This window comes from Andrographis paniculata, unplaced genomic scaffold (genome assembly GCF_009805555.1).
Source record: "Andrographis paniculata isolate CXL003 unplaced genomic scaffold, ASM980555v1 Contig26END, whole genome shotgun sequence".
Classification (NCBI taxonomy): Eukaryota; Viridiplantae; Streptophyta; class Magnoliopsida; order Lamiales; family Acanthaceae; genus Andrographis; species Andrographis paniculata.
In genome coordinates this window covers 307,133-323,626 of record NW_026137557.1, presented here as the reverse complement: position 1 = coordinate 323,626, position 16,494 = coordinate 307,133, and the positions used below count along the sequence as shown (strand labels likewise).

The 16,494-nt window shown below is 34.5% G+C and overlaps 5 protein-coding genes across 5 annotated transcripts; all 5 read left to right on the top strand.

Moving 5' to 3' along the window:
* The first annotated feature begins 388 nt into the window (after positions 1 to 388).
* On the top strand, positions 389 to 2,929 carry LOC127246160 (cytochrome P450 736A117-like). Its single transcript, XM_051267409.1, has 2 exons — positions 389 to 1,189; positions 2,321 to 2,929. The coding sequence occupies exons 1-2, from the start codon at positions 389 to 391 to the stop codon at positions 2,927 to 2,929; spliced, it is 1,410 nt and encodes a 469-aa protein (XP_051123366.1).
* A 2,365-nt stretch (positions 2,930 to 5,294) lies between these two features.
* On the top strand, positions 5,295 to 7,782 carry LOC127246159 (cytochrome P450 Tp4149-like). The gene is made up of 2 exons (XM_051267408.1): positions 5,295 to 6,173; positions 7,195 to 7,782. Exons 1-2 carry the CDS (start codon positions 5,295 to 5,297, stop codon positions 7,780 to 7,782), a joined length of 1,467 nt encoding a protein of 488 aa, XP_051123365.1.
* Positions 7,783 to 9,274: 1,492 nt separating this feature from the next.
* On the top strand, positions 9,275 to 10,062 carry LOC127246158 (cytochrome P450 736A117-like). The gene is made up of 2 exons (XM_051267406.1): positions 9,275 to 9,990; positions 10,056 to 10,062. The coding sequence occupies exons 1-2, from the start codon at positions 9,275 to 9,277 to the stop codon at positions 10,060 to 10,062; spliced, it is 723 nt and encodes a 240-aa protein (XP_051123363.1).
* LOC127246154 (cytochrome P450 71A8-like) lies at positions 10,030 to 11,705 on the top strand. Its single transcript, XM_051267402.1, has 2 exons — positions 10,030 to 10,189; positions 11,046 to 11,705. Exons 1-2 carry the CDS (start codon positions 10,082 to 10,084, stop codon positions 11,643 to 11,645), a joined length of 708 nt encoding a protein of 235 aa, XP_051123359.1. The 5' UTR covers positions 10,030 to 10,081; the 3' UTR covers positions 11,646 to 11,705.
* A 2,719-nt stretch (positions 11,706 to 14,424) lies between these two features.
* Positions 14,425 to 16,182, top strand: LOC127246157 (cytochrome P450 Tp4149-like). Its single transcript, XM_051267405.1, has 2 exons — positions 14,425 to 15,366; positions 15,574 to 16,182. The coding sequence occupies exons 1-2, from the start codon at positions 14,425 to 14,427 to the stop codon at positions 16,180 to 16,182; spliced, it is 1,551 nt and encodes a 516-aa protein (XP_051123362.1).
* Positions 16,183 to 16,494: the final 312 nt, after the last annotated feature.

Here is a 16,494-nt window from a genome sequence, read left to right as displayed (position 1 = left end):
ACATATCAAAATACTGCCTTAGCAAAGAAGTTTCTTTCTGTGGGCTTGGCAATGCTCAGGTCACTCTACCTATTCCAACATTAATAATGTTTGGGCCAATGTAAAAAAAGCTGGCTATCAATTTATGAAGCTGGTCCATTTTAGAACACAAATACAGCTACCTTAAGCAGCAAACAAAATTAATTGACATGAAGAATTTAATTACAACCAAAACTGAAATAAATAGTGCAAGAATCACACCAAGTTATCATCAAAATTAATCACATCGTGTTCTAAGATGATCGGGAAAATAATAATGGATGCATATGAGCTTTATCCTTCTCTATTAGCAATAGCAGTGATTTACTGTTTTTGGTTTTTTACCGTTAGGTTCTTCATTTCTCCGAAAATGGACAAGTTCCCGCCATCGCCGCCGAAGCTTCCGATCATAGGAAATCTTCATCAAATAGGGGATATGATCCATCGTTCTTTGGCGAAATTGTCCGACAAACATGGCCCGTTGATGTCGCTTCAGCTCGGAAATAAACCTGTCGTGGTGATTTCATCGGCCGAAGTGGCGAGGGAGGCTACAAAAAACCACGACATATCGTTTTCAGACAAGCCGACATTAATTGCGACGAACAAGCTTTTTTATGGTAGCAAAGGGCTCATCTTTTCGCCCCATGGCGATCAATGGAGGAAGTTGAGAAGCATATTTGTCAATAACCTTCTCCACAAAAAAATGATCAAATCTTTCAAAACTTTTAGGGATGAAGAAACGGAGAGCTTGTTGCAAAGCCTCGACGAGATGAGCGCAACTTCCACGCCGGTGAACTTGACCGCGATGTTCAAGTCAATGGCGAATGACATGATATGTAAATCAGCGTTTGGGAAGAAGTATAGGAAAGGAGAAGAAGGGGCCAAGATTATGGGGATAATCGACGACATGGTGCAATTGCTGGTTACATTCACTGCGGGGGAATATATTCCGTGGCTTTCTTGGACGAATCGATGTAACGGATTTCTTGCAGCCATTGATAGAGTTTCGAAGACGAAGGATGAACTTCTTGATACGAGAATTCAAGAATACATTGAATCATCATCAGGTGGAAGTAAAGGGAACAGTTTCGCCGATATATTGCTTAGTATTTATAGGGGTGAGACTCCCAACGTTTCGATCGATTTCCAAATGCTCAAAGCAGTTATTCAGGTAAGAACATTGCATAGTTATTATGGTATACATTTTATCTTTGTTTTTCGGTTTTGATTATTAGTTTGGATCTTGTCTCGGATTTAGTTTATAGTAAATAACTATCCTATCTAAAAACTTTTAGATAAGATTGGTCATTTTACATAATATCAGAGAGATTTTGAATCTTACTGTACTCTTTCATAACAAATTTGTCCACATGCAAAATTCGGAGAGATGGTCATTTAACAATTTTGATTTTTTTGTGTTTTTTTGTATAAACATTGTGAATTAGCAAAGGGATATGTTGACTATGCAAGAAAGAATTTGTTGAATTATATGAAACATTAGGATAAAGATAAGAAATATGTTGAACTATGACAAAAATCCCTTGAATTGTATGGAACATTAGGACAAAGATAAGAAATATGTTGAAATATTTGAATTGTATGAAACGTTAATCATTAAGGAATAAAAAACGTAAAATATATTTTTCCTTATAATATTTTTACAATTCTTCATATACCACTCTACAAAAACAATTAAAATTATAAATTGTAGTCGCGTAAGAGATTGAGGTGAACTCGTGATCATGAGCATGTTAAAATTATATTCCGAATTCGTAAATACAAAGTATGTTCAGTTGTGGTTTAGAATGAGATATGGATTTTTTTAATAATATTTTGATGTTTGAAAAAATAATTAATATATTTTTATTGACAATACTGCAAGTTAAAGTGATCTTTATAAGTTGAAAGTAAAAACAAACACACATGCCCTGTGTAAATAAAAACTTTAAATTTTGAGAATTTTGAAAATTTCGGAAATGATAAAAATGAGTATTGAATGTAAATTTTGTTAGTGAAAATAACAAATTTAATATATGTATATTTCTTTAGATGAAGAGTAATAGAAGTTTAGAAAGTATCTATATAAATAGAGGCTTATCCATTGAAGCTAAACTGATGTAAAAGAAACTCTAGAACCATGGTATAAATCTGTTGAACCACCTAAAATTATGTTGAATTATTGTATAAAACCAAAAAAGAAAAAAAATGCTAGTGACATAAAAAGATCGACTAAAAATTACTGTTGAATAATATATTTCAGCACCCGATTTGTATAGCTAATAGTTATGCATTTGATTTGCAGGATGTGCTTGGAGCCGGAACAGATACTACGGCAACAGCTCTAGGCTGGGCGATGACGGAGCTCATAAGACACCCCAACATCATGAAAAAATTGCAAGCTGAAGTTCGCAAAGTTATGAATGGAAAACAGGGAATTACTGACGCCGAATTGGAGAAAATGCAATATCTGAAAGCTGTGATCAAGGAAACATTACGCCTACACAGTCCTGTCCCGATTGGGCTTCGCAAGACAAATGAAGATGTACACATTATGGGATATGACATTCCTCGCGACACAATGGTGATGTTCAACTTGTGGGCTATTTGTCGCGACCCTGCCTGTTGGGATGAGCCAAAAAAGTTTCGCCCGGAGAGATTCTTGAATTCTTCATTAGAATACAACGGTATGGATTTCCATTTCATCCCATTTGGAGCTGGACGAAGAATCTGCCCCGGGGTATACTTTGCGACAGCATCAGTCGAGCATGTGCTGGCGAATTTAATGGACAAGTTCGATTGGAAGTTGCCGGATGGAGCGAGAGGAGAGGACTTGGACATCCAAGAGAAACCTGGTCTTGCAGTTGGGAGAAAAAATCCGTTGATAGTTGTTCCTATTAAGCGCACTCTTTAACAGCATCGACACTTAGTATTTATCTTACGACTACTATGCTAATAATTTCACTATAATAGTACTAAGATGTTAGAATAAATTTCTCAAACTTTGGTTCGATGGAGAAGTTCTTGTGATATATTGATGAGTTATTCTACTCTTTACATTTTATTTGATTGAATCGAAATTTCATCTTTTTCTTTTCATCTGTTTTTTGAGATTCATTGTTCAATTCTGTTTATCTTTGTTTTTGTACATGAATTTCGTGTTGTGTTTACTAAATCTTTGGAAAAAGAATTGTGACAAATGATGAAAAAAAGGGGAAAAACCTACAACAATTTCCTACAATAACAAATTTTCATAAAAATATTTTTGGGTGTAATTACTTTGATTTTATTTACTTTTCTTTTTTTGATTTTCAATTTCTTTAATACACAATCCTCACAATTTTTTTTAATAAAAATATATTATATTCGATTACAAAATATTACATCTAACCAATAATTTGCGTAGAAATACATGTTCTAGCAAGTAAAAGTTAAAATCTAAAAATACTTCTATTCATGATACCAACCATTGGATTGGTATTGCATGAAATGTAGAATACTCAAGTAGAAATGAATATGATTTTATTTATACTCATTTGTTTACTTTTCAATTGTTCTTTGACATTATCATCAAAATGAAATTAGATACCTATTTTGCAAAAAAAATCTTATAACTAAACATGTCACATTGTATGCTAATATGGGGTATATCCTATATCACTATATTTCCCTTTATTATTGGTACATTATGTTTATCATCGCCTCAAGTAATTATATTAATAAACGATGTTTTCTATAGTAACAACTCTTGGTGATTTAGGGGTCCCTAATTCATCCCAAGCTATGCTACTTAGTGTCTCTATCACCCATTCACCAAACAAATTTTAATTTTTTTTGATGGACTTAGTTTTTGCGCGCCTAGTTATAGGTAAACCACACTATGCAAGTCCTATGTTACAGACTTAATAAAAAAAAATTATCGACAACGTTTGAACTTTTAATTTGCTGTCATAAGTTTGCCTATTATACTAATTCGGCCACCCTTTATAGGTAACTATTGATTTTACTAAAAAATTAGATGAACTTCATCCATGTAATAAATATTTGACGAGGAAAGATCCAACCCCTTACGGCCATCTATATATATTTTGTACTTTATGCTTTATAGTAATAAATTTCTTTTAAGTTGGTCTTGTCTCTTTGATCCCTAATCCATACTATTGATCCACATGCTAATATAGCTTATGCCAACCCACATGTTTAATGGTCTTGCCCACTACACTCCCCATCCTATCGACAACATTAATTAGCCAATGTAATTTGATGATCAAATTTAATATAGACTTTAAATTGCATACAATCTTTATTATTATATGAATTTAACACAACAAATATATAAACTAGAACAACAATACGTATTATTTGTCCTATAGCACCTTAATGGCTGGCACGGGATCCCTGACCCTATTTTTGCCCAGCCCCACTCAGCCTGTCACCTAAAGTATATATATATATATATATATATATGCTAATTTAAGTAGTGTTAGAGAAATTTGTCATGACAATATTTTTAAACAGTACATAACGTATGGTTATATTAGCAACATGGTCACTAATCATCGATCGCCCCAAGTTGACCATCCTTTATGGGGCAATGATTTCTCAATACTTTTGAACATATGATGAAAAGATTGCATATCATTTACACCAAAAGTTTAGACTATTAGTACATGCACCAACTTCCTTCATTAATCGAGTAATTAATTAGAAACAGGCAATGGACAACTTGTTAGCATCTTTGTATACATCCAATCAAGCATTTTTATTCTTATTTATTTTTTATTTTTAATGAAAATGCTAAGATGATTAGAGAAATATATTTGAATTAATGGATCTTATAGAAGATGAATGAAGGTAGAAAATGCAAGAGGAAGATAAGGAAACAAAAAGGGACAGTGACATTTATTATATTTTTCTAGAATTTTAGAGTGGTATATAATTAATAATGAAGGGCTTATATAGACATGATATATAGACGAGATAGACTAAAATAACTATTATATATTATGATGGATATAATCAAAATCAAGGGCTTATATAGACATGATATATAGAGGAGACTAAAATAACTACTATATATTATGATGGATATAATCAAATTTAATTTAAAAATCATAATAAAATACATTAAATATCTCAAACATGGTGAACCTAAAGGTAAATAGATAGAGTGTTCTTTCTACTACTATATATGTAGCGCAAGAGTGAAATTAGTAGCAAGAAAGTCCGCGATCGATAAATTTCTTCTCTTAATCTCCTATATTTAACAAAGATTTCATATGACCGAGAAGCAAATGAAGATATTTGATCTATATCCGTGTTTTTTAGCTCTGTTACTACTATACTGTCTCTGGTTTCTTACAAGAAGGCTTTTCTTAGACGGACGAAACAAGAAACTACCGCCCTCGCCTCCAAAGCTCCCCATCATTGGCAATCTTCATCAATTGGGGCGTTTACCTCATAGATCTCTTACATATATGTCCAGGAAGTATGGGCCACTTATGTCTCTTCAGCTTGGAAGCAGGTCAGCATTGGTGATTTCATCGGCTGCAGTGGCGAAGGAAGTCGTAAAAAATCATGATATTTCCATTTCGGACATACCTGTAGTAACAGCTGCCAAACGGATTTTTTATGGCGGGAAGGGCCTTATCTTTTATGGTGAGAACTGGAAGCAATTGAGAAGCATGTTTGTCAATCATCTACTGCATAAAAGCATGATCAAGTGCTTCAAATCCATCAGAGATGCAGAAGCGTCGCGCCTGCTTGAACATATTGATAAGTGCAGCTCAACTTCTGCGCCGGTGAACTGGAGCGTGAGGTTTAAGCATATGTCGATTGAATTGATATGTAATTCGGCGTTTGGGACAAAATTTTTAGGTGAAGAGGAAACTAAGGAGATACTAGGAATGATTGATATAACGCTGGAGTTTCTATCAACGTTCACGGTGGGGGAATTTATTCCTCGGCTTTCTTGGATGAACCGGTGGAATGGTTTCGATGCTACATTGGACAAGCTTGTGAAAGAAAAGGAGGAACTCTTGGGCAAGCGAACTGAAGAGTATATAGAAACTTCATGTGGAGATTGCAACTTTGTCGATATTTTGATTGGTTTGGGACTTCATATCGAGGATATTCAGATGCTCAAAGCAATAATTCAGGTGAGGAATTAAGCATTTTTGTGAAAATTTTATTTCCTCGTACAATGTCCAAATTTCCTAATTTATGGGATTGATACTGTATTATTAATAGCAGCTGTTACAGTGCTAAATGTATATATCCAACACTGTGCTAACAACACATTAAATATATATGTGGATAACACACATATATCATACGCCAATAATATATAGTTTATAGAAATATAGTACAAATACATCAAATAAATTAACAATACATGATACTAATCTATATAATACATACCACCATTGGTCTCAACACTCGGAATATGTTAATACAACACATATATAAAATATAACTGTTAGCACATGCTTTGATGTGCTAGTTGAAATCATATGTTGTCTATTTATTTTTTATGTGCTGATTATTAATGAACTTTATTATTAATTCATGGTTAATGATATCATATTCATTCATTACTTAAAATTTTCAATCTTATTAGAATAGAGCTAGAATAATGTAATTTCAAGAATATGTCGCAAATATCGTTATATGAAGATGATTAGGGTGCTATTTAGTCCTATTCAGTATATGATAGTTTCGTATACAACATGCGCCATAATTAATTTTATCAAAAGATTGCATATATGGTAATAGTTTACATATCACATCCAATAATTATTGAACTAAGCACATGCCAAATGTTAACATAGCATATAATACAACCATGTGTTGTGCGCAATTTTATCATATTCTAGTTAGGGCTAATCAGCACGATGCTGTCGAGTTATGTAATTAACCTTTTAAACGCTGAATGTTACATGTTGTTGAAGGGCATGGATCAGATGCTAATTTGGTCAAACAGCATACTGACTTGACCAGATGAGCACTGAATCTGCAGCCGTTATAGTTTCAGCAATGTTGAATCGCACTTTTTCGTATTCGAGCCAACTTTCCTAACAAATGGCTTGTATATAACATTTATGAAAAATAAGCATGCGATCTGTATTTAACAATCATTCATTTAATCAATTTAACAATCATTCATTTAATCAATGACAGGATATTCTTGGAACTGGAACAGACCCGCCATCGACAACACTAGACTGGGCAATGACTGAGCTCATAAGAAACCCTAACAGCATGAAAAAGTTGCAAGAAGAAGTAACAGAGATTATGAAGGGAAAACAAGAAATGACCGATAATGAGTTGGAGAAAATGCAATATTTGAAAGCAGTCATAAAGGAGACCTTACGCTTGCACCCACCCGTCCCGGTTAAACCTCGCGAGACTAATGAAGATGTGCACCTTATGGGCTACGACATTCCAGCTGGTACAATGGTCATGTTTAATTTGTCGGCTATATGTCGTGATCCTGCCTGCTGGGATCAGCCGGAAACTTTTTCACCCGATAGATTCTTGAATTCTTCTATAAACTATAAGGGTTTGGATTTTCAGTTCATCCCATTTGGAGTCGGGCGTAGGATCTGCCCGGGGATGTTCTTCGCAATGGTATCCATTGAGCATGTGTTGGCCAATCTAGTGCACAAGTTCGAGTGGCGATTGCCAGATGGGGCTCAAGGCAAGGACTTGGATGTGGCTGAGAAACCTGGCTTCACAATTGGGAGAAAAAAAATCCTCTTATTGTAGTTCCAACAAGACGTTTTTAGCCCATCAAAGCAATACTTGTTGTTGAGATATTTTAGTTATTTAGGTTTAGACCTAGTTGTTTTAGATTTGATTTTATACATTAAATTATGTTGTTATGATTTGAGTCTATCGAATCTGTATGTCATGCCTATTTATAAGCCTTTATCTTCATTATGAATAATAGTGCAATTTTTAAGTTTCTATGAAATATTCTCATATATGCCATAAAAGTCTTCTTTTTTCCTAGAGTAGATACAATATATTAACTCTCATTTTTCGGGTAGACTCAACTTCGAATGATTTTCGTTTGCATATGAATTTGAGAGTCCTGCTTGCGCGACTGTATTGTGAACTTGTGACCTCACAGTCACGAGTTCATTCCCACACCACCAGACAACTAAACACACGTACTTGACAAACAATCCAATTCAACTTAAAAACAAAAATTACAAAAATAAAAACTAAACACACGTATTTGACACACATCATTTTTTCTTGCAATTGATTGATTTTCGTTCTAGTTTTTTCTAGGACAGACTGTGTGGAAATAATCTTAATCCACCCTTTAAGGATTGTAGCTCAAGTAGTTAACTACTCTCTTTACATCCTAAAGAGTTGAGGTTCAATCCACATTGGGTCGTAGTAGTGTATTGAAATATATATATATTTATATATATATATATGTCATAATTTGGTCCACTACAATAAAAATGAGGGGCAACAAAACTAGAAATTTCCCTTCCATTGTATGTTCCTTAACTAAAGAGGGAGAGTGCCGAGATCAATATTATTTCTATGTTGTATTTGTATTATATTATAAAATATATTGCCCTCTTAATTTATATTTGACATACTATCAGCACCATATTGAATAATATCATACAATATACTAACTGTAACCATATATATATATGCATTCGTTGTTGCTAAAAACCCCTATATTTTGTACTTGATTCTTTATAGTAATAAATTTCTTCCAACTTGGTGACATAGTCAGATGGCCTCTTGGGTCCCTAATCCACACTATAGGTCCCCATGCTAATATAGCTTATGGTAACACACAAATTTAGTTGTCTTTTCCACCACATTCCCCATCCTATCGACGAAAATATTAGCCAATGTTGATGATCGCATTTAATATAAGTTTTGAGTTCCATGCTTTTTGTATAAGCACATTGGACAATTCATGAGCATATATATAACAATAAAGATTGTATGTCTCCAATCATATGGTCACAACTACTAAACAAATTTAAAAAACTTCGGAATAGAATCCTTTTTGACTTTTAAGAGATTAAAATTTATATATAGGTCCCTCCTACATGAGCATGAGCCGTAATGCCGCGTTTAGTAAATGATAAATGGACACAAAAACAATGTTGTTCATTCATGATTCATGTCCCTTCAACAGCTATATAATGATATCCCAAAACTCAGATAGAATGCACTTGAAAGATAATCGAAACAAGCATAGCACCGAAAAGAACAAACCATGCTCAATTTTCAGGTGTCCCAGCTTTATCCAATTTTGCTTGCTTTAGCAGCCTTGTACCCTGTAATATGGTTCCTTTCTCAAAGGTTGTTCCCAAAGGACAAGATTGTATATCCACCTTCGCCGCCAAAAATTCCAATCCTAGGGAACATCCATCAAGTCGGGGTGATATTGCCTCACCGGTCTCTTTGGAATTTATGCAAGCAATACGGGCCTTTCATGTTCCTCCAATTTGGTATAAGAAAAGTATACGTGATTCAATCCGGGGACATCATCAAGGAGCTTGTGAAAGACCATGACATACCTGTTTCAAACCGGCCGGGATTGCTGCCTAATGAAAAGCTATGGTATGGCCTCAAGGGCCTCATCACATTGCCCTACGGCGATCAGTGGAAAAAGTTGAGAAACATATTTATGAACCAACTGCTGCATAAGAAAAGGGCGCAGTCATTTAATTCCATCAGGGACGAGGAAGTCGCAAAAATGGTAGAAACTATCAGCAAGCTGAGTTCAATAGGGGAACCGGTTAATCTGTCGAGGATGTTTTCGCTGTCGGCAGCTGGCACCGTTGCTAAAGCCACCTTTGGGGAGGTGTATGCACATGGAGCACAAAGTAATCGGATAGTACCAATTCTTGAAGAGATGGAGAAACTATCTTTCAAGTTCACTATCCGGGATTTCGTTCCATGGCTCGCCTGGATTAATCGGCTGACGGGGTTCGACTCGACACTGGACCGGGTTGCTATAGAGAAAGATGAACTTTTGGACAAAATTATTCAAGAGTATGAAGAAAATGAAAGTGCAACAATGGGCAAAGGTAAAAGTGGAGACTACTTTATTGATGTCTTGATTGGTCTTCACAAGGGCAATGGAGAATTGTCCATTGATAGAGAGACTGTCAAAGCTGCTTTCCAGGTGACGCATTTTCATTTTGTTTCTTACCAAAAACTGATCTTGAAATTAATCACTATGATATTGAGTTTGAATCTTGATTCACTAATTTGTTTGTTAATAATTTTCATTTCTTGTCGAGAAAAATTCAAATTTGATCTTGTATCTGTATCAATTATTACTTTTATCATACTTAAAAAGTGTGATCAAAACTTTCGGTACAAAATTCCAAAGAAATCTCCGTTCACGTGGTACGAGAAAGTGTGTATATAAATATATTATTTTAGGTTTGAATATTTGATTTTTTCTTTAATAACTTTTTGACTTTTTATAATTAATATTTGATTTTTTTTTTTTTTTTTTTATTTTTGTATAAAATATTTTGTATTTATTATTATTATTTTTTGAGAATTTCAAATTAAAAAATAATATTGAAAGAATAGAGGGCATTTTAATGTTGTTTTTGTATTTTTTTTTTAGGGTAAAATTGGATTAAATCTTTTTATTGAATCCCTGGAAAATAGTAAATAAAAATTTAAAGAAAGATTCATTGTTTTATTAAATATGATAAATATGAACAATCTAAAATGATAAAAATAGTATGTAGTTTCAGTTGATCTTTTATGTCCTCTGGCCTCTGAAATCACATGAAATAAATTTGCTTGATATTTCGCAACGTAAATGACCAAAACACAATCGATGAAATACATTCCAATTAAAGTGACGATGGACAAAATTTGCAATTTTCCCTATTAGAGCTCAAAATTTTGTTTCACCCCACCATGTATATGAATTCAAAATGTGCATATTATCGACTGACATTGCAAGCTTTCTTCGTCGCTTTTTTTCATTACTATAAGCCGTTGTCATCTAATTGCAGGATGCGATTGGGGCAGGAACCGGTACATCAGCTGGACTTCTAAGCTGGGCAATGACGGAGCTCATAAAACATCCAGACATCATGAAGAAAGTTCAAGACGAAGTACAAGGGATCGTGGGCGAAAGACAGTGTATGACAGATGAGGACTATGAGAAAATGGATTATGTGCGAGCTGTCCTAAAGGAAACATTGCGCTTACATCCGACAGTCCCTCTCACCCTCCGAGAGACCACTGAATCTTTCACACTTAGGGGATACGAAATTCCAGCCGGCGCATTCCTTTGGGTCAACTTTTGGGCAATACACCGGGATCCTACTAATTGGGACGAGCCGGAGAATTTTAAGCCTGAAAGGTTCTTGACTTCTTCGGGGGAGTATCAAGGGTACTTCCCCTTTGGGTTCGGACGGAGGATCTGCCCCGGAATGTCCTTCGCCTATGCGACAACGGAGCGCGTGCTCGCGAACCTTGTGCACAAATTCGAGTGGCAGTTGCCTAATGGAATGAAGCCTAAGGACATGGACGTGTCCGAGAAAGTTGATACTATGACACTAGAGAGGAAAGTTCCATTGATGCTTATGGCCAAGAAACGCTTTGCTTAGGGTAACATTGTTAAGTTTTTTGTCTTAAGCCCTCAAACTAGTAATAATATGCAACGCTACAATGATCATCGATGTTATTATATATATATAGACAGTGAATAAAGTACCAAAAGAATCATCATATATAGGGTTTTGGATTGCTTAGTTGTAGTGATGGTATGGATTTGTTTGGGGGTTTTGTAATGCACATTAATTTTGCCCTTTGAATCACATCTTGGGGCACTTGTATTTGTTTGATTTAATTTACAGATCAATAAATGTTCCCTATTGCTATTTAAATGTGTAGCTTGTATAGTTTTCCTAATTCAAGCTTATGGCAATTGGGATGGAGTTCACCCTCGATCTATCCCGGACCCGTTGTTAATAGGGTTTAGTCTCATGAATAATTCCTACAAGTTGAAAGAATGTAGGGTCGTAGTACTCACCTCCACTATGAGTAAGCAATTTTTTAATTCCGACATTATGTTGCCGTTCAACTTCAGTTTTATAGACACTAAAATTATCCAAAGTTTTGTGCTTTGCATACAATAGATATACACAACAAAATCTTGTTGCATCATCTCTAAAAGTCACAACATATTTCTTGTTGCCTAAAGACAGTAGAAAGAAAATCTTATAGATCACTATAAATTAATTCAAGGAATTCTGTTTTTCTGGTGATATCCTTGAAATGTTGACTAGTGATTTTAGTCGAGGCACATGTTTGACATTTATCTGTATTTAGTCAATCTTATGTGTATATGTGTTTTAATTTGATAAATTTAATGTCAAACGGTAATAGAACAAAATGGATATAGAGAGGTGTTAAATGTTCCATTTGCCAAGTAATCTAAGTTCAAAATTTCAATTCTCTATAGAAAATATGCACAGTTCAAAATTCTCCAACTTTATTCCTATTTATTTTCTAAGTTCTTGAAATTAAGTGTCTTCTCGCATTACTTCAATATGAATTTTGTATAATCAGAAACAATAAAGAGTCAAAATATTGAATGGCCATTCACGAAACAAGAAGCTGTCATTATCATTCATACCTTGCACCCTTTCCCCAACAGGTTTGGACAGAAAATTACCTCTGAAATGGGTTTCTGAAAAACTTGAACCTGGCCATATTATATTAGTTTGATCAGATATCATCATCGAGCTTGGAGAACAATATTTTTTTTTTTTTAATTTAATATTATATAGTATATATAATTTTAAAAGTATGCAAATTTATAATGTTATTATGTTCTATAGTTTTTTATCTTCCTTCTCAAATCCTTCGTACCATTAATTTCTAAACTTGAATGTGCAATGTATTTATTATTATTATAGTAATACGACCAGAGTTACTATGTTGATACATAAAATTCACATACTAACAATGAACGACAAATAACACATGAATTATGTTAATATAATATAAATATAACAATTGAAGTAATAGCATACAATATAAGGGTATATATCACACCAAGTAAAGATAGATAACTAAAATTATCTTAATACAATACAAATACAATAATTGAATGATACCACATTATATAGATTCACACAACACATGATAAAGAGATAGACAACACACGATATAAAGATAAACAACACATGACATAATACAAATTCAACAAATGAATAACATGGCATTATAAATTCAATACAACACCTATATGCTTTTATTTAACACAATAAGTGTTGTGTTAAATAAAAATTTATTATTTTTATTGATGGGGCGAGTTCTGATCCTGCAAAACCCATCTCGAAGACGCCGGTTGATATCCTACCTAGCTAGCTCCATCCCTGCCCAACAAACGTGGGCTACTCAAGTCTATTGTTTAGTTAATTTGGTATATGATGTAGACATGCTTTGTGGAGGCTCTACTTGATTTTATCTACACAAGTTATTTATGTAAAAATTAAATTCGAAACCACATATATCCGCTTGGAAAACAAGCCATGTTAAATTACATACAAGGCTTTTCGATTTACATTAATGTTCCTTAGTATCGAAGTTTCTGAGGCTGCTAGATGGAACTCAGGAAATTTAAATCCATCCAAACATCAATGAGCTTTTCTCTCCGGGAAATTAAATCCATCAACAAAAGGCTTAGCTCATTTTATAGTTTCTTTTTTTTTTTTTTTTTTTTTTTTTTTTTTATTTTTATAAAAATTAAGTCTCGAAAAAACTATAAAATGAATGATTTAAAATGAATGATTGATAAATTATTTAGTTATTTATTTTATTAAAAAAATATTATTTAAAATATTTTATCCTTTTTATTTATTTAAAAATTATATAATTAGGTGTGCCTTGTTTATAATCAAATATTAACTTTGGACTAATAGTACTTTAATTTAAACAATAAAATTTTTGAGTGAATAAGATTTTTTTTAAAATTTTTTGTAAAGGATTTTCATACCAAAATAAAATAATTTGTATAATGATATACTTCATGATTAATTTAAGTCCATAAACAATGAAATCAATGCTATAGACATTAAAGACAAATAATATTTTTACACACAAAATTAATCTCATCCGTTTATCTCCTTACAATCCTACGGCTTGGATGCATTCAGTATATATTGTGCTGAATTTAAGATTCGGAAAGATACCCAAACCAGTTAAATAATGTTATTTATTAGTTAGTCATCATGGACAAGCAAAATGAAGGCTATGAATTTATAAAGTTGGTATACATCTAACAGTCTATAATCCTTAAGTAGACTGTTAGTATCGATTAAGCCCCAAAAAATAAATGATCAGAATCATTTGCAACACAAATTCACATAAATAGTTCCAATGTCAGAAGCCAAAGTAAAGAAATCTTCCAATTCACATATGATGGAGAAGATGATGAATTTATCTGAATTTTATCCATCTTTGTTAGCACTTATAGTGATATACTTCATGTGGTTGCTCGCCGTTAATCTTTTCTCATATAGAAAAACCAAGAATTTGCCGCCGTCGCCGCTGAGGCTACCGATCATCGGAAATCTTCATCTAATCGGCGATTTGCCTCACCGTTCGCTTGCATCCTTGTCGAAGAAATACGGTCCGCTCATGACTGTTCATCTAGGAAATAAGCCGGTGGTGGTGATTTCGTCGGCTGAAGTGGCGAAAGAAGCCACCAAAATCCATGACGTTTCATTTTCAGGAAAGCCGGTGCTACTAGCCACAAAACAGCTTTTCTATGGCCGAAAGGGATTAATCTTTTCTCCGTATGGAGAGCAGTGGAGAAAGTTAAGAAGCATCTATGTCAATAAGCTGCTGCATAAAAGAATGATCAAATCCTTTAAATCGATCCGTGATGAAGAAACCGCAGTTGTGGTTGAAAGCCTTGAAGAGTTGAGTTCGACTTCTCAGTCCGTGGATTTGAACGTGATGTTTAAATCGCTGGCGAACGACATCATATGTAATGCGGCGTTTGGGATGAAGTTCAGGAAAGGAGAGTTCGGGAAGAAGATCTTGCATGTTATCGAGGAAACCGTGAGGCTGCTATTTACGTTTACTATGGGGGAATTTATTCCGTGGCTTGCTTGGACAAACCGGTTTAACGGATTCGATGCCGCCATAGACAAGGTTGTTGTAACCAAGGATGAACTTCTGGATTCAGGGATTCAAGATTATGTCGGAGCTTCGACCCTAGGAAACAACTTTGCCGATATAATATTCGCCGGGTTGTACTCGGGAAACACTCCCGGCATGTCAGTTGATCGCGACATGCTCAAAGCAACTATTCAGGTTCTTATTTAGATCTAAAGTCTGAGAATATCATTATTTGAATTGAAATAGTATTTGATGTGATATTTTATAATAATAATTTTATTTTGAGGCGAAAGGAGGGAGGGGGAGGGGGCGCGGGCAAATGAATAATCCGAGACTAAATCATGCCTTAAAAGAGCACAACATTAAGGTTGTCTTTTTTCTTACCATGTATTTTATTGACAGGATGTTCTTGGAGCCGGAACAGATACTACGTCGACTGCACTCGGGTGGGCAATGACGGAGCTCATACGACAACCTAAAATCATGAAAAAATTGCGCGATGAAATAACAGAGGTTATGAAAGAAAAAAAGAACATTACCGACGAGGAGTTGGATCAAATGCATTACATGAAAGCCGTGGTCAAGGAAACATTGCGCTTACACAGCCCTGTCCCGATTGGGCTACGCGAGACGACGGAAGACGTGCATATGATGGGATACGACATTCCTTCGGGTACAATGGTCATGTTCAACTTGTGGGCTATTTGTCGTGATCCCGCATGCTGGGATGAGCCAGAAAAGTTTATACCTGAGAGATTCTTGAATTCTTCGATAGAATACAACGGGTCGGATTTTCAGTTCATCCCATTTGGCGCCGGCCGGAGGATCTGTCCAGGGATATACTTTGCAACAGCATCTGTGGAACATGTCTTGGCTAATCTGATCTACAAATTCGACTGGGAATTGGCGAACGGATGTAGAGGTGAAGATTTGGATGTGATCGAAAAACCTGGTCTTGCAGTTGGGAGGAAAAATCCACTTCTTGTAGTTCCAAAGAAGAGTTGTATTTAGTGAGTTTATTTAGTGCGCATTTTCGATCGGCGAGTTCCTACGTCATAAAAAAATTTTAAAAAAAAAATAAAAAATACAACGTTGTATTTAGTGCATCAAGACAAGCATTTTGGAAGAGAATAACAATCATGTTGATGTTGAATATTTGGGGGTTTTGTAAGGCACATTAATTTTGTCCATCCGAACTATGTCTTGGGGCACTGTGTACTTGTTTCATTTAATTTACAGATCAATAAATGTTTCCTATTGCTATTTAAATTTGCAGCTTGTAGAGTTCTCCTAACTCTAGCTATGGCAATTGGGCCGGGCTTA